This window comes from Theropithecus gelada, chromosome 2, assembly GCF_003255815.1.
Source record: "Theropithecus gelada isolate Dixy chromosome 2, Tgel_1.0, whole genome shotgun sequence".
In the NCBI taxonomy this organism is placed as follows: Eukaryota; Metazoa; Chordata; class Mammalia; order Primates; family Cercopithecidae; genus Theropithecus; species Theropithecus gelada.
The window spans coordinates 65300104-65321080 of NC_037669.1; the positions used below are offsets into that span (position 1 = coordinate 65300104).

The following is a 20977-nucleotide window of genomic DNA, read 5'->3' on the forward strand; positions in this document are numbered from 1 at the left end:
AGGAAGACGCTTTTCAACAAACTATCAAAGTCATTAAGATTATAAATACGAGTCAACCCTCTGTTTTTATGTCCTCTTTTTCTCCATTGACTTTTGGCAGGTGCTTAGAGAAAGAAATATTTCGGAGCCCTGACATTTCAGTGAAAAACAAAGAGGCCTATTGACCAATTTCTGGGGCACACTGTCTTTGGTAAAAGGTTAATCTTCTCAGCTTTTATTTTATTTTATTTTTTTTTTAAGTACAATTTCCATTTTATTTTTCTCCAGAGAATAGTCTGTCTCAGTCTTTAAGGACTCAGCTCCTTACATGGGCTTTGGTGGGGGACGTGGGGCAGCACCCGCAGGTCTAAATCGGGGAGGGGGTGTTCGGTCCTTGCGGGCTTCACGAGATCGATTCCTGACTACTTTGCTGTGAATTGCACAACTCACACAGTAATGCAGCTTCACATACAGCTTGGGAAGCACATAGGCATCAAAGACGCTCGCTTCAGAAATGTCCCTGACCGCTGCGGCCTCCACTATGTTTCGAATGACGAATTTCTTAATGGCCTTGTCCTTGGGCACGCATCGGGCACAGTTAGTGCAGCGAATAGGCTGCACATGGCCGCGGCCCTTTTTGGCACGACCGTTGTTCCTTCTTTTCTTTGTCATTTTGGACGTACGGACCAAAGAGAGGAGGCGGTGCCTCATCTTCTCAGCTTTTAGAATTTGGAAGTCCCAGTAAGCAGCACCTGGTCTGTTCTGCTATCACTTTACCAGCTGCAAAGCTCTAAAATAGGAGAATCTTCCATTTAAAACAAAATTTACAAAAAAAAAAAAAAAAAAGAAAAAGAAAAATGAAATACGTTGCAAAGGAAGTTTAATGAATAAAACAGAATACAGCAAATAATAGAGAAAGTGGCACATCACTCAATCACTGACATTCTTCTAAAATTATAAACTTTTTAACCTGATACAGATTTTTACTTGATACATCTATACCAGTTACAAAGTAGAAATTATTAGGAATTCATATATTTAAAATGGAGAAATGATTATCTTAACGTATGGCATAAAATTTAAGTAGGAAAATAATACCCACCACATTTCTCCTTTTCATTCACTGTCTCAGTTGATCATTTAACCCCAATAAATTTGTGCCCATATTTTCTGACGGAACAAATATTTAGGGAGATTAAGTAACAGCTGAAATTTGACTCCCAGAAGTCTGAATCCAAAGCCTAATCAGAATCTCATAGACTACATTGTGGTGAAACACACATACTGTGCATTTTTAGCAGTCAAGAAATAGCTTCTGATTTTCATTAAAATTATAAACATATTTACAACATGGAAAATGCAAAAACATAGGATCATAATTTTTAAAATCAAAATATTGGGATAAACAAATGGCCAATGGTATTTCTGAAATATTACAGTGCATTTTACTGTTGGTCAAGCCTTTGTTGACTGTTTCTGTCTAGTTCTGGACTTAAAGTCAATCTAGAATTATTGGATAACTATTAGAAATCCAACAACTTCAATGAAGAAAGTCATAATAATCTGAAACATGAAGCTTTTGTAGTGGGTATTTGAAGAAAGTCCAGCAGTTCAAACGATATCTATTACTAGGCAAAACATCCACTGGGCTAATGTGAATCAGGCCCAAGACCTTGTCAAGCTGATGAGAAAGCCCCAATGTCTCCTTTTTAAAAGACTTGCACTTGAGAGTATAGAAGCCTGTTGATTATGACTACATGATTCCAACAATGACTTAGCAGATTTGAAAAATAAAAAGAGGGCCGGGCACAGTGGCTCACGCCTGTAATCCCAGCACTTTGGGAGGCCGAGACCGGCAGATTACGAGATCAGGAGATCGAGACCATCCTGGCTAACATGGTGAAACCCCGTCTCTACTAAAAATACAAAAAATTAGCCGGACATGGTGGCGGGCACCTGTAGTCCCAGCTACTCGGGAGGCTGAGGCAGGAGAATGGCGTGAACCCGGGAGGCTACTGTGAGTCGAGATCTCGCCACTGCACTCCAGCCTGGGCGACAGATCGAGACTCCGTCTCAAAAAAAAAGGAAAATAGAAAGAAACGAGGTGTGACGGTTAATAATGAGTGTCAACTTGATTGAATTGAAGGATACAAAGTATTGATCCTGGGTGTGTCTGTGAGGGTGCTGCCAAAGGATATTAACATTTGAGTCAGTGGGCTGGGAAAGGAAGACCCACCCTTAATCTGGCGGGGGGGGGGGGGGGGGGGGGGGGGGGGGGGAAGAGCGGGACATAATCTAATCAGCTGCCAGCGCAGCTTGAATACAAGCAGGTAGGAAAACGTGAGAAGAGAGACTGCCCTAACTTCGCAGGCTACATCTTCCTCCTGTGCTGGATGCTTCCTGCCCTTGAACATCAGACTTCAAGTTCTTCAGTTTTGGAAATTGAACTCGCTCCCCTTCCTCCTCAGTCTGAAGATGGCCTATTGTGGGACCTTGTGATCCTCGTGCTGATACTTAATAAGCTCATATATGTGTGTATGTGTATATATATATAATTAATATATGTTATTCATATGACATATATGAATATATATGAATAATATATATGAATTATATATTATGGAAATATATATATGAATATATATATTTCCATAATTCCATTAGTTCTTCCCCTCTAGAGAACCTTGACTAATACACCAGGTAACAATGATATCCTCACGGCACTTGGTTCCAGCCATGCCTGACAGACCTATTGCTAGGATTTTGAGTTAGATTAGTCAAACAAATTTGCTTTCATGTCTGGGATAGTCTTCATTGTGAGAGGACTCTGAAGTTTTTTAATCCATGAAGATTACATTTTAAAATTTCCTACTAGTAAGAAATTTCAAAAATAGAACAGATACATGTAATAAATTGCTATTGTAAATGTCGTAAAATAAATAAATTTGCTCTAGTGGGCAAATCTTAGATGATTTGCTATCACGTTACTTTGTAACATGGTAGGAAAAGCTCAGCACACAATATATTGTCATGAGAACAGAAGGAAAAGAATATACAAAAATACTGTTTGAAAGGATATGAACAGACATTTCTCAAAAGAAGACATTCATACAGCCAACAGACATATGAAGAAATGCTCATCATCACTGGCCATCAGAGAAATGCAAATCAAAACCACAATGAGATGCCATCTCACACCAGTTAGAATGGCGATCATTAAAAAGTCAGGAAACAACAGGTGCTGGAGAGGATGTGGAGAAATAGGAACACTTTTACACTGTTGGTGGGATTGTAAACTAGTTCAACCATTATGGAAAACAGTATGGCGATTCCTCAAGGATCTAGAACTAGATGTACCATATGACCCAGCCATCCCATTACTGGGGATATACCCAAAGGATTATAAATTATGCTGCTATAAAGACACATGCACACGTATGTTTATTGCAGCACTATTCACAATAGCAAAGACTTGGAATCAACCCAAGTGTCCATCAGTGACAGATTGGATTAAGAAAATGTGGCACATATACACCATGGAATACTATGCAGCCATAAAAAAGGATGAGTTTGCGTCCTTTGTAGGGACATGGATGCAGCTGGAAACCATCATTCTTAGCAAACTATCACAAGAACAGAAAACCAAACACCGCATGTTCTCACTCATAGGTGGGAACTGAACAATGAGATCACTTGGACTCAGGAAGGGGAACATCACACACCGGGGCCTATCATGGGGAGGGGGGAGGGGGGAGGGGGGAGGGATTGCATTGGGAGTTATACCTGATGCAAATGACGAGTTGATGGGTGCAGCAGACCAACATGGCACAAGTATACATATGTAACAAACCTGCACGTTAGGCACATGTACCCTACAACTTAAAATATAAAAAAAAAAAAAAAAATTAAAAAAAAAAAAAAAAAAGAAAGAAAACGAACGGGTAACAGGAAGAAATAGATTAACAGTGATTATGCTGGTATTTTCCACATTGTAAAAATAAACACCTTTTCATCTTTGTAGTTTAAGAGAATAGAACACCAAAAAATACAAGAAGTAAATAATAGCTGCCACAATATTAAAATGTCCAATCAAAATGATTTGTGCTAATTTAATATTATGCTAAAATATTCTAATATAATCAACCTTTAGGCTAGCTCCAGATGGAGAGAACAGAATTGATAACACTGTAAGATGCTTTGTGCTCTGCTTTCCAGTATCTCACTCAGTAGGTATGAGATCTCAAAATAACATCATTGAGAACAGAGGCTGCTGGCCAGCATATTTTAGAGTAAGATTATTGGATACAGGTTATATCCCAAGCCATTGTGGTCAGGATACATTGCAGGAGTTTTTTCATAGATAATAATAAAAAGTTCCTAAATTAGAATTACCTAAATATACTCACCCCAAATAGTACTCATCTCATATTGCTGCATTCATCCACAGCATGCATTTTGGAATTTTACATTTGTCTTCTAGGTCTCATCCTGTCATTTGATATTCCACTGATGTACTGGCAAACCTCAAAAACCTCAAACTCTTGAGAGATGTATACCAGAAGAAAATAATAATTATCCTTTGTTCTTCCCACTCAGTTAAAACCGTTATTTAACAACTAAAATGCAGACCAAATTTCTGAAATCACATTCAATAAACAACAATAATTGAATTCAATTAGTTGGGGAAAAAGAGAAATAATTAAAAGCAAAACAAAACAAAACTAAAAAACAGTTTTATCCAAATGGACATCCAAAACCATCCTATCTTAAGAGAAAGGGTTTTTGGAGTCTCAGAAATAACTTCTAATTATCAGCAATACCATGTAATAATAACAATAGTTGTTTTATAGGGCTTGGATTACTACACGGCACCATTTTTAACACTTTTGTATATAGTAATTCATTAAATCCTCACAATAACTCTTTGAGTTAAGTACCAATATTACTCCCAGTTTAGAAAAGAGGAAACCAATTTAAAGACAGGTTATGTAACTTGTCAATGGTCACACAGCTAAACCCAGGGTTCGATAGCTATACAACTTGACCATTACTCCAAAGTACTGACACTCATGCAGTGGCTATTCTGGGAACTGCTAATAGAACCCATGTGGTTAATTCTGGCTCATTCTCTGTAGTACACCTTAATGATACTGACTATCCAATTCAGGCTTATAACTGTTTCAAAAAAAAAAAAAAAAACTAACCAAAATAACCAAAATAAAACTTAGAAGCTAATGTGCCATACCATATATTGAGTGCTATAAAGTTAATTAAAATTAATATGTGAAACATCATTTATAAGCAAAGATTTTTATTTTTTTCCTCATTAGCACTAGCCCCATTGAGCTTCTGAATATATCTCATTGTTATTGAAAATTGCAGCCCATATCTATTTATGCAATCATTTTCTCTGTTGAAATAAAAAGATACATTCTCCAAAGGAGTTCATATTCAAAGTAGATTGAATATGATGGTTATGTAACATAAAGCCCTATGATATTTGAGTTGACCATAATTCTCCTGGTTAAATCCTACCATAATATTTATCTATTTATCTATCTATCTATCTATCTATCTATCTATCTATCTATCTATCATCTATATAATTTACTTTACAGTCATGTATCCCATAAAAACATTTCGCTCAAGAGCAGACCGAATATACAACGGTAGTCCTATTAAAAAAAAAAAAAAATGGAGCTGAAAAATTCGTATCCCCTGGTGACATCTTAGCCATCCTAACATCATAGTGTAGTGAATTACTCACGTGTTTTTAGTTATACAGGCATATGCAAACCTACTGCATTGCTAATGATATGAAAGTATGGCACATACAATTATGTACATTATCTAATACTTAATAATGATGGTAAATGATGATGTTAGTGTTTGCACATTTACTATACTGTAGTTTTTATTGTTATTAGGAGTACGTTCTTTCTGCAAAAAAAAATAAAAGTTAACTGTAAAACAGTCTCAGGCAGGTCCTTCAAGGGGTATTCCAGAGGAAGGCGTTGTCATAGGAGATGACAGCCCCATGCATGATCTTGCCCCTGAGGACCTTCTAGTGGGACAAGAAGTGGAGGTGGAAGATGATAATATTGAAGATTCTGACCCTCTGCAGGTCTAGGCTAATGTATGTGTTTGTGACTTCATTTTTGACAAATAAATAAATAAATAAATAAACAAATAAAAACAGAAAAAGGCTTATCAAATAAGGTTAAAGAAAATACTTTCATATAGCGGTACAATTGTGTTTTAAGCTAAGTGTTATGACAAGAGTAAACTTAAAAATATTTAAAAGTTTATAAAGTAAAAAATGTTGCAGTAACCTCAGGTTAATTTATTATCGAAGAAAGAATTTTTTAATAAATTTGGTGTAGCCTAAGTATACTGCCTTTATAAAATCTAGAGCAGTCTTCAGTAATGTCTTAGCTTTTCATGTTCACTCACCATTTACTCACTGCCCCACCCAGAGTATCTTCCAGTCCTGAAAACTCCATTCACAGTAAATGCCCTGTGCAGGTACACTATTTTTCATATTTTATACTGTATATTTACCATACATTTTTCTATGTTTAGGTAAGTTTTGGCACACAAATACATATCATTGTGTTACAATTGCCTACAGTATTCAGTACAGTAACATCTTCTCTAGGGTTGTATCCTAGAAGTAATAGGCTATACCATATAGCCTAGGTGTGCAGTAGGCTATACCATGTAGGTTTGTGTAGAGACACCCTGTGATCACAAAATGACAAAATCACCTAAAGATGCATTGCTCAAAACATCTCCCCATTGTTAAGCAACATATGACTATACATATATCTATATTTTTAATGTATGCAAAGGAAAATTGAATTCCAAACAAAAGATTCACTTTTTGAATTATGTATAAGAGTAAGCTGATAAATGAGTTGTGAACATCATTTCAGTGTATTATGATTGAAACTGGTCCTTCCCTTTTGTAGGCATTGCATCATTCCCTACTTGCATATTTAATTAGCAGGTATAATAATTTTGTCCCAGTAATTTGTGCCTTTGTGTGAAAAATGTTTTCCCTCTTTCATTCAACCAGCATTCAAGTGTCTCCTGAGTATCGGGTCCTCACCTAGAGGCTGGTGATACAACTATGAACATGACAGGCACAAAGAGACAATCAAAAGACATATAGGAGAGTAATCCCAACAAATAAAGATTGTGGTAAATATTATGAAGGTGTTCTAGGTTGAAGAATGTCCACCCAAAAATTCATGTCCACCCAGAACCTGGGATATTAACCTATTTAAAATTAGTTCCTTTGCATCTAATCAAGTTGCACTTAATTCAAACATCCTGAATAAGGGTAGGTCCCAAATCCAGGTGACTCTTGGCCTTATAAGAAAGGGGACATTCCAACACAGAGACACTTCACACACAGTAAAGAACGCTGAGCAAAAACAGGTACAGATCTAAGTGATGTGTCTACCAGCCAATTAAAGTCAAGGGTTACTGACAACCACTGACCACCAGGAGCTAGGAAGAGATAAAGACGGCTCCTCCCCTGGAGCTCTCAGAACATAACCTTGCCAACATCCTGATCTCAGACTGCTAGGCTCCAGAACTCTGAAAAAATGAATTTCTGCTGCATAAGCCACCTATGTGTGGTAGTATTATGGCAGCCCTGGGACACTAATACAGATGAGTACAACAGAAGACAATTCAGGAGGGCAGTTAGCACAGGGTGGGGGGTCAAAGAAAGCACATCTGAGAGGTGACTTGAGGGGAGATGTCGAGTGTGAATCAGCATTGTGAGGGGAAAAGGGTTCTAGGCATGGGAAATAGCAAAAACAAAAGTCCAGGGTCAAGAAAGAGCTCACACTTTAAGGAGAGAAGTAGGGTCTGGAGGAGAGAGAGAACGAGAAAAAGACCAAGAGATAGAGATGCATAGGAAGAAGTAGAAGAGGTGGATAAGGGACTAAGAATAAGGACTAGCCTTGAGGGATATCCACCCCAGTGAGGAACAAAACCACATTATTAATAGCTACAATTCATGGAATGTACAGAGTTCAAAGAGAGGAAGCAATGATTTGCTTCTGTGCAACCAGTGAAAGATTGGCTGAAAAAGTGCCATTTGTACTGGGTTTTAAACACACAAATGCAATTTGGGTATTATCTTAGGTCAGAGTCCCTAAAAGCAAAACCTGAGATGGGGACACTCAAACAAGGAATTCGTTGAGGGAGTACACTCTAAAGAAAGGGAAATACTAAGTCAGGATGTGGTTTCAAGTGATGTCTAGCCTGTTTGATCCCAAAGGAAAGAGGGAGTGCAAATTGCACAGTGAACTCTCTTGCCTTTGAGGCAAAGTAGCTGGGCTTTTGTATCCTCTGTACCAGTTAGTCACTGGCTCTGGGTGAATTGTGCAGCTGGGTTGATGATGGAGGAACCTCACTTCCCCAAGAAGCAGTTTCCATTGCTCAAGGATAACCCTATGAATGAGAATGCAAACAGGAGCCTTTGGCAGGCACACCATTATGAGTGATCCCAGAGGGCTGGATAGGGGAAAAGGGCATCCGTTACCAATGTAAAGATATAAGCTGGTCATAGGGATTAGAACTATTTCAGAACAAAAGAATCATAAGGGCAAAGCCTCTTCTATTTAAATCCACTCCAGCTGACTAATCTTATAAAATGAATAAGGAAGGACAGGCTAGACTCTGACTGGGGTCTCTGTAGGTAGTCTCCACTAACTTTCCTCATCTCTGTCTCATGACTGTTACATTCAGCTTCTACTAAACAATAACAGGAGGAAGAAAAGAGCTTGTATAGCTTCCCTCCTTACTGTAAGGTCTCAAAATGAGGTAAGTTGATGACAATAATTTGTGTTATATAATTGAGAATAGACGTTGGTTCAAATAGCATGGTGATAATTTCCAGGCAAAATACCTACAATAAGAAAAAGGCAATTTAATGGCAGTCTTGTGCTAGGAACAGCAGAAGAGTTTCATCTCATGTGCCAGCTTTGTTCAAATGTCCAAGTCACTGTGTTAAAAAAGAGTCTGAGGCCCAAGAGGACCCACAGACCCTCTGAAGGAACTGGGTTACTCCTGCAGGACCCAGGGGACCGCCCAAAACTGTGAGTACCCCAACTGCAGATGTGAGAAACACACACTCCCACTGGAGAAGCTGAAGTTCTGTTTGTGGGAGACATTTCTGACTTTACCTGGAGCTGAGTCAATTTGGAGAACCGAGCAAAATCCAGGGGTAGAGGAAGCAGGAGAAAGGCCCTGGGGGCTCTCTGGGTCCCCTAACAGACCATTCCTACCTGGCACCACAGGGATCCAATGGAAGAGGAGCGGGGGGTAAAACTACACAGGGACAGAGAAATCTCTAGCTGAACTTTGTAACAATTTGAATGGGGTGAGAAACCTCCTGGCCAGAACATGGGGCAGGGTGCAAATCCTGTGTGCAAACTCCACAGGTGGGGGAAGAACCAGGGCCTTTTTTCCTCAGCTGGGAGGCAGATAGTGGGGGACAGGTTTTCAAGCCAATATTGCTCTCCGCCTGGAAACGGTCTGAGGGCTCTTACAGGGTACACAGTGGTAGTGAGACCGGCCGGTCGGTTTGTGTGGGTGCTGGGTGAGGTCTGTGACTGCCAGCTTTCTCCCACTTTTCCAGACAACCTGCATGACTCATCAGAGGCAGGAAAATCCTCCTAGGTGCACAACTCCAGTGACCTGGGAATCTCACCCCATCCCCCACAGCAGCCACAGTAAGACCCGCCCAAGGAGAGTCTGAGCTCAGACCACGTAGCCCTGCCCTCACCTGATAATCCTTCTCTACCCACCCTGGTACCTGAAGACAAAGGCCATATAATCTTGGGAGTTCTAGGGCCCCACCCACCACCAATTCCTCCCCATAATACCATAACTGATGCTCTCTGGAAAGCACTACCTCCTGGCAGGAAGCAAAGCAGCACAAAAATAGAGCATTAAACCACCAAATCTAAGAGCACTCACAGAGTGCATTGCACCCCCACCACCCCCACCAGAACAAGCACTGGTATCCACAGCTAAGATACCCATAGACGGTTCACATCACAGGACTCTGTGCAGACAACCCCCAGTAACAGCCAGGAGCCGGAGAGACTCACTGGGTGGGTGGCTAGACCCAGAGGACAGACAACAATCACTGCAGTTTGGCTCACAGGGAGCCACATCCATAGGAAAAGGTAGAGAGTACTACATCAAGGGAACACCTTGTGGGAGAAAAGAATCTGAACAACGGCCTTCAGTACCAGACCTTCCCTCTGACAGGTGCTACCCAAATGAGAAGGAACCAGAAAACCAAACCTCATAATATGACAAAACAAGGCTCTTCAACACTGCCAAAAAATCACACTAGTTCACCAAGAATGGATCCAAACCAAGAAGAAATCCCAAAAAGAATTCAGAAGGTTAGTTATTAAGCTAATCAGGGAGCGACAAGAGAAAGGCGAAACCCAATGCAAGAAAATCCAAAATATGATACAAGAAGTGAAGGGAGAAATATTCAAGAAAGTAGATAGCTTAAAGAAAAAAAAATCAAAAAATCAGGAAACTTTGGACACAATTTTAGAAATAAGAAGTTAGAAGTAAGAAATTCAGAGCTCAAAGACAAGGTCTTCAAATTAACCCAATCCAACAAAGACAAAAAAAAAGGAATAATAAAATATAAACAAAGCCTCCAAGAAGTTTGGGATTATGTTAAATGACCAAACCTAAGAATAATCGGGGTTCCTGAGGAAGAGCAAAGTTCTAAAAGCTTGGAAAATATAATTGGGGGAATAAGCAAGGAAAACTTCACCACCCTTGCTAGAGACCTAGACATACAAATACAAGAAGCACAAAGAACACCTGGGAAATTAGATCATTTGCAGTTAGGAGTTAAAGACCAGCCTGGCCAACATTGTGAAACCCCGTGTCTAGTAAAAATACAAAAATTAGCCAGGCATGGTGGTACATGCCTGTTACCCCAGCTACCTGGGAGGCTGAGGCAGGAGAATTGCTTGAACCTGGGAGGTGGAGGTTGTAGTGAACCAAGATCCCACCACTGCACTCCAGCCTGTGCAACAGAGCAAGACTCCATCTCAAAAAGACAAAAAAAAAAAAAAAACCATTTGCCTAGGCATATTGTCATCGGGTTATCCAATAAGATGAAGGAAAGAATCTTAAGAGCTGTGAGACAGAAGCACTAGGTAACCTATAAAGGAAAACCTATCAGATTAACAGCGGATTTCTCAGCAGAAACCCTACAAGCTAGAAGGGATTGAGGTCCTATCTTCAGCCTCCTCAAACAAAACAATTATCAGCCAAGAACTGTGTATCCAGTGAAACTAAGCATCATACATGAAGAAAAGATACAGTCTTTTTCAGACAAACAAACGCTGAGAGAATTTGTCTTTACCAAGCCACAACTACAAGAACTGCAAAAGGAGATCTAAATCTTGAAACAAATCCTTGAAACACATCAAAACAGGACCTTTTTAAAGCATAAATCACATGGGACCTATAAAACAAAAATCAAGTTAAAAAAAATTACACAGGCAACAAAAATCACAATGAATGCAATTATACCTCACATTTTCAATACTAACATTGAATGTAAATGACTTAAATTCTCCACTTAAAAGATAGAGAATCACAGAATGGATAAGAACTCACCAATCAACTATCTGCTGTCTTCAGGAGACTCACCTACCAAATAAAGACTCACATAAAATTAAAGTAACAGGGTGGAAAAAGGCATTTCATGCAAATGGAAACCAAAAATGAGCAGGGTTAGTTTTTCTTATATCAGACAAAGCAAACTTTAAAGCAATAGCAGTCAAAAGAAACAAACAGGGACATTATGTAATGATGAAAGGCCTTGTCCAACAATAAAATATCGCAATTCTAAAGAAATATGCATCTACAACTGGAGCTCCTAAATTTATAAGACAATTATGAATAGACCTAAGAAATGAGATACACAGAAACACAATAATAGTGGGGGACTTCAATACTCCACTGAAAGCACTGGACAGACCGTCAAGACAGAAAGTCAACAAAGAAACAATGGATTTAAACTACACCTTGGGAGGCCGAGGTGGGCGGATCACGAGGTCAGGAGATTGAGACCATCCTGACTAATGCAGTGAAACCCGGTCTCTACTAAAAATACAAAAAATTAGCCAGGCGAGGTGGCAGGTGCCTGTAGTCCCAGCTACTGGGGAGGCTGAGGCAGGAGAATGGCATGAACCCAGGAGGTGGAGCTTGCAGTGAGCCGAGATCGGGCCACTGCACTCCAGTCTGGGCGACAGAGCGAGATCCCATCTCAAAAAAAGAAAACAAACAAACAAACAAAAACCTATGCCTTGGAACAAATGGACTTAACAGATATATACAGAATGTTTCATCCAACAACTACAGAATACACATTCTATTCAACAGTGCATGGAACTTTCTCCAAGATAGAGCACATGATAGGCCATAAAACAAGCCTCAATAAATTTAAGAAAATTTAAATTATTTCAAGCACTCCCTCAAACCACAGTAGAATAAAACTGGAAATCAACTCCAAAAGGAACCTTAAAAACCATGCAAATACATGGAAATTAAATAACCTGCTCCTGAATGAGCACTGGGTCAAAAATGAAATCCAGATAGAAATTTTAAATGTTTCTAACTGAATGACAATAATGACACAACCTATCAAAACCTCTGTGATACAGCAAAGGCAGTGCTAAGAGGAAAGTTCATAACCCTAAATGCCTATATCAAGAAGACTGAAAGAGCACAGACTAATACTCTAAGGTCACACCTCAAGAGACTAGAGAAGCAAGAACAAACCAAACCCAAACCCAGCAGAAGAAAGGAAATAACCAAGATCAGAGCAGAATTAAATGAAATTGAAAACAAAATACAAAAGATAAATGAAACAAAAATCTGATTCTTCAAAAAGATAAATAGAATTAATAGACTGTTGGCCAGATTAACCAAGAAAAGAAGAGAGAAAATCCAAATAACTTCACTAAGAAATGAAACAGGACATATTACAACTGACACCACTGAAATACAAAAGATCATTCAAGGCTACTATGAACACCTTTATGCACATAAACTAGAAAACCTAGAAGAGATGGATAAATTCCTGGAACAAAATACAACCCTCCTAGCTAAAATCAGGAAGAATGAGATACCCAGAATATCACATAAACAGAATTAAAAATTACGTGATCATCTCAACAGATGCAGAAAAAGCATTTAACAAAATCCAGCAACCTTTATGATTAAAACTCTCAGCAAAATCAGCATAAAAGGGACGTACCTTAATGTAGTAAAAGCCATCTATGACAAACCCACAGCCAACGTAATACAGAATGGGGAAAGTTGAAAGCATTCCCTCTGAGAACTGGAACAAGACAAGGATGGTCACTCTCACCACTCCTCTTCAACATAGTACTTGAAGGAAGTCCTAGCCAGAGCAATCAGACAAGAGAAATAAATAAAGAGCATCCAAATCGATAAAGAGGAAGTCAAATTGTTACTGTTTGCTGAAGATATAAGTGTTTACCTCAAAAACCCTAAGGACTCCTCCAGAAAACACCTAGAACTGATAAGATAATTCAACAACGTTTCCAGATACAAAGTTAATGTACACAAATCAGTAGCTATTCTATACACCAACAGTGGCCAAGTGGAGAATCAAGTCAAGAACTCAACTCCTTTTACAATAGCTGCGAAAAAACAAAAATAAAATGCTTAGGAATATACCTAACAAAGGAGTCAAAAGACCTCTACAAGGAAAACTGCAAAACACTGCCAAAAGAAATCATAGATGACATGAACAAAAGGAAAAACATCCCATGCAGATGGATGGGTAGAATCAACGTTGTGAAAATGACCATACTGCTAAAAGCAATCTACAAATTCAATGCAATCCCCATCAAAATACCACCATTATTCTTCACAGAATTAGAAAAAACAATTCTAAAATTCATATGGAACCAGAAAAGGGCCTGCATAGCCAAAGCAAGACTAAGCAAAACTAACAAAGCTGGAGGCATCACACTACCTGATTTCAAACTGTACTATAAGACCATAGTCACCAAAACAGCATGGTACTGGTACAAAAATAGGCACATAGACCAATGGAACAGAATAGAGAACCCAGAAATAAACACAAATACTTACAGCCGACAGATATTCCACAAAGCAAACACAACATAAAGTGGAGAAAGGACACTCTATTCAACAAACGGTGCTGGGATAATTGGCTAGCCATATGCAGGAGAATGAAACTGGATCCTCATCTCTCACCTTATACAAAAATCAACTCAAGATGGATTAAAGACTTAAACCTAAGACCTGAAACTATAAAAATTCTAGAAGATAACATTGGAACAACCCTTCTAGACATTGGCTTAGGCAAGGATTTCATGACCAAGAACCAAAAAGCAAATGCAATAAAAACAATGATAAATAGCTGGGACCTAATTAAACTAAAGAGCTTTGGCACAGCAAAAGGAACAGTAAGCAGAGTAAACAGACAACCCCCAGAGTGGGAGAAAATCTTCACAATCTATACATCTGACAAAGGACTAGTATCCAGAATCTACAATTAGCTCAAATCAGTAAGAAAAAAACAAACAATCCCATCAAAAAGTGGACTAAGGACATGAATAGACAATTCTTAAAAGAAGATATACAAATGGCCAACAAACATATGAAGAAATGCACAACATCACTAATGATCAGGCAAATGCAAATCAAAAACACAAAGCTATACCACCTCACTCCTGCAAGAATGGCCAAAATAAAAAAAAAATAAAAGAACAGTAGAGGCTGGCATGGATGTGGTGGTCAGGGAACACTTCTACACTGCTAGTGGGAATGTAAACTAGTACAGCCACTGTGGAAGACAGTGTGGAGATTCCTTAAAGAACTGGAAGTAGAACTACCATTTGATGCAGCAATCCCATTACTGGGTATCTACCCAGGGGAAAAGAAGTAATTATTTGAAAAAGATACTTGCACGTGCATGGTCATAGCAGCACAATTCACAACTGCAAAATCGTGGAACCAACCCAAATGCCCATCAATCAACGAGTGGATAGAGAATATATTTATATATGTATATATATACACACGCACACACACACACACAATGGAATATTGTGCAGCCATGAAAAGGAATGAATTAACAGCATTTGCAGTAATCTAGATGAGATTGGAGACTTTTATTGTCAGTGAAGTAACTCAGGAATGGAAAACCAAACATCATATGTTCTCACTGATAAGTGGGAGCTAAGCTATAAGGACCCAAAGGCATAAGAACGATGCAATGGACTTTGGGGACTTGGGGGGAATACTAGGAAGGGAGTGAGGGATAGAAGACTACAAATATGATGCAGTGTATACTGCTCCAGTGATGGGTGCACCAAAATCTCACGAATCATCCCTAAAGAACTTATTCATGTAACCAAATACCGCCTGTACCCCAATAAGTTATGGAAAAATAAAAAAGAAACAATGCAAAAAAATAAATAAATAAAAAATGACTGCCATCTACAAAAAACAGAATGCAAGAAAAAGGCAAGGCAGGGCACGCTGTTCCCTTGTTTTATGTCTGTCTTGAGACACAGATGATTGATTAGTCATCCCATCCTTAGGAACTGCAATATTTGTCCCACTTTTCTATTAACAAATCGTTGCAGCCCTTACTTTGTTCACTTAGCTCATGGTCATTGGTATTTATTTACCATCCAGCAGACATCATCAATTTCAGGGTAAGTGAGTTGCAAAAAACTAAACTTAATTTTACTGAAATATTTTGCCAGGGTGAGAATCTGAGTGAGTAACATTATTCTTGATCTCCAACCAAGTCTTAAATATAATGGAATAAAAATAAAGCTATTGTTTTAAAGTTTTTATCTTCTACATTTACCAGTGTAATCAAGGAAATATTAAAATAGTTTTAGGAGAATATAAATCATATATTATAATTTCATATATATATATAATTTCACATATATATATATATATCGAGAGAGAGAGAGAGAGGTTTATTTAAAACAATACCAGAGGGCTGGGGCGCAGTGGCTCACGCCTGTAATCCCAGAGGTTTGGTAGGCCCAGGCAGCTGAATCACTTGAAGTTAGGAGTTTGAGACAGACTGGTCAACATGGTGAAACTCCGTCTCTAATAAAAATACAAAAGTTAGCCAGGCATGTTGATGTGCGCCTGTAATCCCAGTTACTTGGGAGGCTGAGACACGAGAATTGCTTAAACCCGGGGAGGCAGAGGTTGCAGTGAGCTGAGATCATGCCACCGCACTCCAGGCTGGGAAATAGAGCGAGACCCTGCCTCAATAATAGCAATAATAATAATAATAATAATAATACCAGAAAACCTGGGACCCAAGGAAATATATACAGGAAAGAATAGCAATAATAGAATGATAGGGCTAGTTCTCAGAGGTAATGACAGAAACATGTTGATTCTTAGCATGATTACTGGTTGTTCATTAAACCCAAGGGGACTTCTGGGTTTAGATCAACAGAAAACTGGAGGACATCAGAATTGGGAGATTAGCTTCTTAAAGCCACATTAATTGTTATTGCCTTCAATGACTCTAGGGCATTTTCTGTAACTACTTCAGCTCATGTGATTTTTTTTCCTTTTTCCATTTACTGGGAGGAAACTTTCAGCACATAGCCAACTACTGTTATTTTTGCATTAATATCAGCAGTTATCATTGTGCTGTAACTGTTAGCAGTTTTCAACTTCTAATAAATAATTTATATATTTCCTAATATAAGCAGTTACAAAGCACTTCTACAGTTAAAATCTTACCAGATTATTTTTGTTTATTTTAGGATGTTCTCCAGGATAAGAAAAATGATTGATTGTAGTGTTAGTGGTAACACATTTTTTTGCTATTGCTAACTCATCAAGTTTTATCAGCACCATGTATGTCTTCTTATGCTTGTACTCAGACATTTCAAAATCGCTTGTGGATTATATGAATATATTAAGATAATTTAAATTTCAAGATAGTTTGCTTTCATTGTAAAAATTATTGAAGATTAATAATTTTATATATTTCAAACATTTTGTTATAAAAGCTAATCAATGGGAGTGACCAAAATTTATTTGAGAGCATTTGTAAACATACAGTACTTGCTATGAAAACTTGGCTATTAATTCTATAACAGGCTATACTAATATGGAAATTTGGTAAATTACATTCACTCACTCTTCAAATATATAGCTGTAAATTATTTTCTCATTTTTTATATAAAATGTAGTACATTAGCTAGATAAATACAATTTTTCATTTTGAGAGAAATAGTGGTTATTTTATTGCTTTGCCCATATCCTTAAAGAACTTTTCAAGCCCTAGCTGTTGTACTTTGACTGAATTTACTTGTACTGACTGGGCTAAGAAATTACATTAGTTTAATTCCCTAAATTCATGTGTAGTCTAATTATGTAAGCATTTATAATGTAAAGGCCTATCACTCAGACAATACTGGAAAGCCTGTAATAAGTATCATTATTCAAACTTTTTCATTTAAGTTCTTATATATAAATTAATATCAAAATATTAATGAGTTTATTTGGCATCTTTATGGAGAGGCAGAATAACAGTTAAGATATGAGATCTAGAGCTTTCAATTTCAGTTCAGATCCTTGCTCCACCATTTATTAATTCTGTTACCTTCCTTACATTATTGAAGTTCTCTACTTTAGCACCTTCATTTACAAGAGGATGAAAATAAGAGTACCTTGTATACATGGTTGTCATGGAGATTAAACGAGATATTGCATGGAAGGCATCTGGTCCAGTATCTGTCACATAATAAATGCTTGCTTAATGCTATCTATTATTACAGAATTTAGCCAATGTCTAACTATAGGACAAGAGAAGTGTATCTCAGTAGCTAACAGTCAGTGGAATGTATATAAGTCAATACATTCAAAATATAAATGATCATTTTCTAATAAAGGCATTATAACAAATTGAAGTGATTCAAAATTTAAATAATCTACTCTCTCAGAAACAGTAACTTTTCACTTTAAGTATCACAGACATACAGAAAAATGGACAAATTCATGTGTGTTCCATTCATTTTCTTTAACAGAGCAAATATCCCCATGTAGGCACAAAATAGACCCAGAAATAGAATTTTACCAACACCTCAGTAGGTCCTATTACCCACCTCTCATCATAGCCCCCTAAAATTCATCACTATTCTAACTCTTACTGTCATCAGTCAGTTCTCCATACTTTTCAAATTTACGTAACTGGAAGCACACAGTATGTATCATTTTTCTTTCTGGCTTCTCTTGCTCAACATTATGTTTGCGACATCCATATACTTTGTTGTAATGTAGCAACAATTCATCCAATTTCATTGTGGGTGGTACTTCAGTTGTATGAATACATCATGATTTATTTATTCATTGTGTTGTTGATGCACAAAGATTGCTTTCTGAATTTATCTATTGCGATCATGCTTGCTTAAACATTCTTAAACATATCTTCTATGGGACATACATATGTACTTCTGTTGGGTTTTTACTTAGGCGTGGAATGTGTCGGAAAGTCTTAGGGAATTTCTTAGTCCGACTGGATATGCTACATTTAGCTTGAGTAGGTACTTCCACAAGGAATATATTTTCATAGAAGTGAGACTTAGTTGTTCTGCATTTCACAGATGGAAAAGCAATGGTTTGTGTGGTAATGGATTTAGGAAGTACCAGCCGTGAATGTGGAGTGAAAGCAGAGTGAAAACTCACTATATACCAGCTACTGGGCTAGGTGCTGGGCACAAAATGGCAACAGGAAAGAGTCGTGACCTTGGCTTTTAGAGAGCACAAAATCTTGAACAGAAAACAAATGCAAAATAAAAATCCGGCTGATGAGTTCATAATTATAGAAGAGTTGAGTGCTCTGAGGAAAAGAAACATGAACCAAGACAGCTATAACAATATCATATGTTTTTAACTAGGAATTCAAAGAAGTCTTCCTTTAGGAAGTAAGTTAAAGCTGATATTCAAGGAATGAATAATAATTAAGCAGGAAAAAGCAGGGCAGAGGGCCTTCCAAATATAAGAAAGAGCATGTGCACAGAACCATGATGGCAATAAAAAGAATGGCTCCTATGGCAAGACCTGGAGGCAGGCAGGGGACAATGAACCTGCAAAGATAGGCAGCAATGAGGTCACAGTCATTGTCACTTTACTCATTCATTGTTAACAATTTGGGATTGTTTCCCAAGACTGTAAAGTCATAGAAATATTTTGATTTGGTGATGGGGAAATGTATATAAAAGATCATGCTGACTGCTAAGTAGGGAATAAATTCGATAAAGGCCAGTGTGAATGCAGGGTACATAATACCAGAAGTTCTGAAAAGAGATGATACATTTTGGACAAAGGTGGTAACAGCAGGAATGATGTGAAGCTGAGTGATTACAGTGTTATGTGGTGAGTAAAATCAGTACTTGGTAATGGATTGGATGAGGGTTATGGTAATAAAGAATGTATCAAAGATGACCCTAGGTTTCTGATTGGCTCAACTAGATAGTAAGTAACTGGTTAATTCTGGGAATAAAATTATTCTAGCTGTTCATGTAGCTAAATCTAATGCAGTGCTTTTTTTAAACTACATTTAAATCCTGGAATTAAATCCAAGAGCAAATTAAACTATTTTTTTTTTTTTGTCACCTTTGGAAATGTGGATTCTCCTCCTGACATGGCCCCAGATGCTGCCAACTTTCCCTCATTCCTGGCATCCATCTCAAGTCTTCAGTCTTTTTAAGACTGTATTCATTGTGTATTTCAGCATCAAACACATTTTCGGAGGTGTTTAAAGAAAACATCTGTTGTATGCGCATACGAAATAGACGAATGGTAATCACCCACTCACTATCTACTGATCGATTTGAATGTGATTGAGATATCATTATGAAATTCTTCTCATTTCATTTCCTATCATTACAGACACACTCTTTATGAATTTATTCTGGGTTTAGTTTATTATCATAAACCTAATGAAAACATTTCATCCATGGAACTGTCACAGAGATGTTGATATGTGTTTTGATTCAATAGAACAGTAGGTAAGAGATGCTTAACTGAATATATCTTCATGAGCAAAAATGTCTCTAAATCATACATCTACAATTTAGGTTTCATTTAGTACGCAACTTGTCATGTTTAAGCTGTGAGTGACTCATACTTTATATTGCTCTAGTCAGAAACTATATTTAAGGAAGTGTGTTTTTAAAAACTAGAATTTCTTGAGAAATGAAACTCTAAACATATATCTTTATTTCCTTCTACTTAACTCCATTTTTCCTTTTTAAACTAATTCTGCATATCACTACCAGGTTAATTTTCTTTAAAATACACTTTGCATCACATCATCGAGTTACTTGAAGGAAAACAGTCCCTCCCTGTTACACATTGCATGAAACTGCTCCACATTTAAGGCCTTCCATGAACTTATCTCACCCTAAAAACACCACTTCATTACTTTCTGCTTCCCAGGAGATTGGCTCAATCAAATCTCTTAAGTCCCCTTTTCTTCCACAATGCCTGAAGTTTTGTGCATGCTCCTTTTCACTCCCACCAGCTCCTGAAAAAGCCATCATCTCTCCAAATACCATGACTCAAAGCCAAGATTAAATCTTAACCCCTCCATTAAATCTCCCAACAATGATGGTTCACTTCTTGTTACCTTGATTATACATACAATTAATGTTAGTTGGCTTAAGTAATTAACTTGTTTTCAGAGTAACATTTTGATCACTAATAGACATTCTATTATCTACTGAAAGAGATCCTTCTGTATATATTTATATGTCTGTATCACAACGCTGTCTATAGAGGCTGTCAATAAACAGATGGTCAATTGATTAATTGACTAATTGATTAGAACACTGTGAGATGCTTACTAAACCTGATTCAGTAATTCGACTACATTATT

The 20977-nt window shown here is 37.7% G+C and overlaps 1 protein-coding gene across 1 annotated transcript; it reads right to left on the reverse strand.

Annotated features, from left to right (window-relative positions):
* Positions 1–227: 227 nt before the first annotated feature.
* On the reverse strand, positions 228–679 carry LOC112619738 (40S ribosomal protein S26). Its single transcript, XM_025377869.1, has one exon. The coding sequence runs from the start codon at positions 649–651 to the stop codon at positions 304–306; it is 348 nt and encodes a 115-aa protein (XP_025233654.1). The 5' UTR covers positions 652–679; the 3' UTR covers positions 228–303.
* Positions 680–20977: the final 20298 nt, after the last annotated feature.

Excerpts from the sequence above, each read along its gene's own strand:
- LOC112619738 (XM_025377869.1), bottom strand. The coding sequence starts at position 651 with ATGACAAAGAAAAGAAGGAACAACGGTCGTGCCAAAAAGGGCCGCGGC.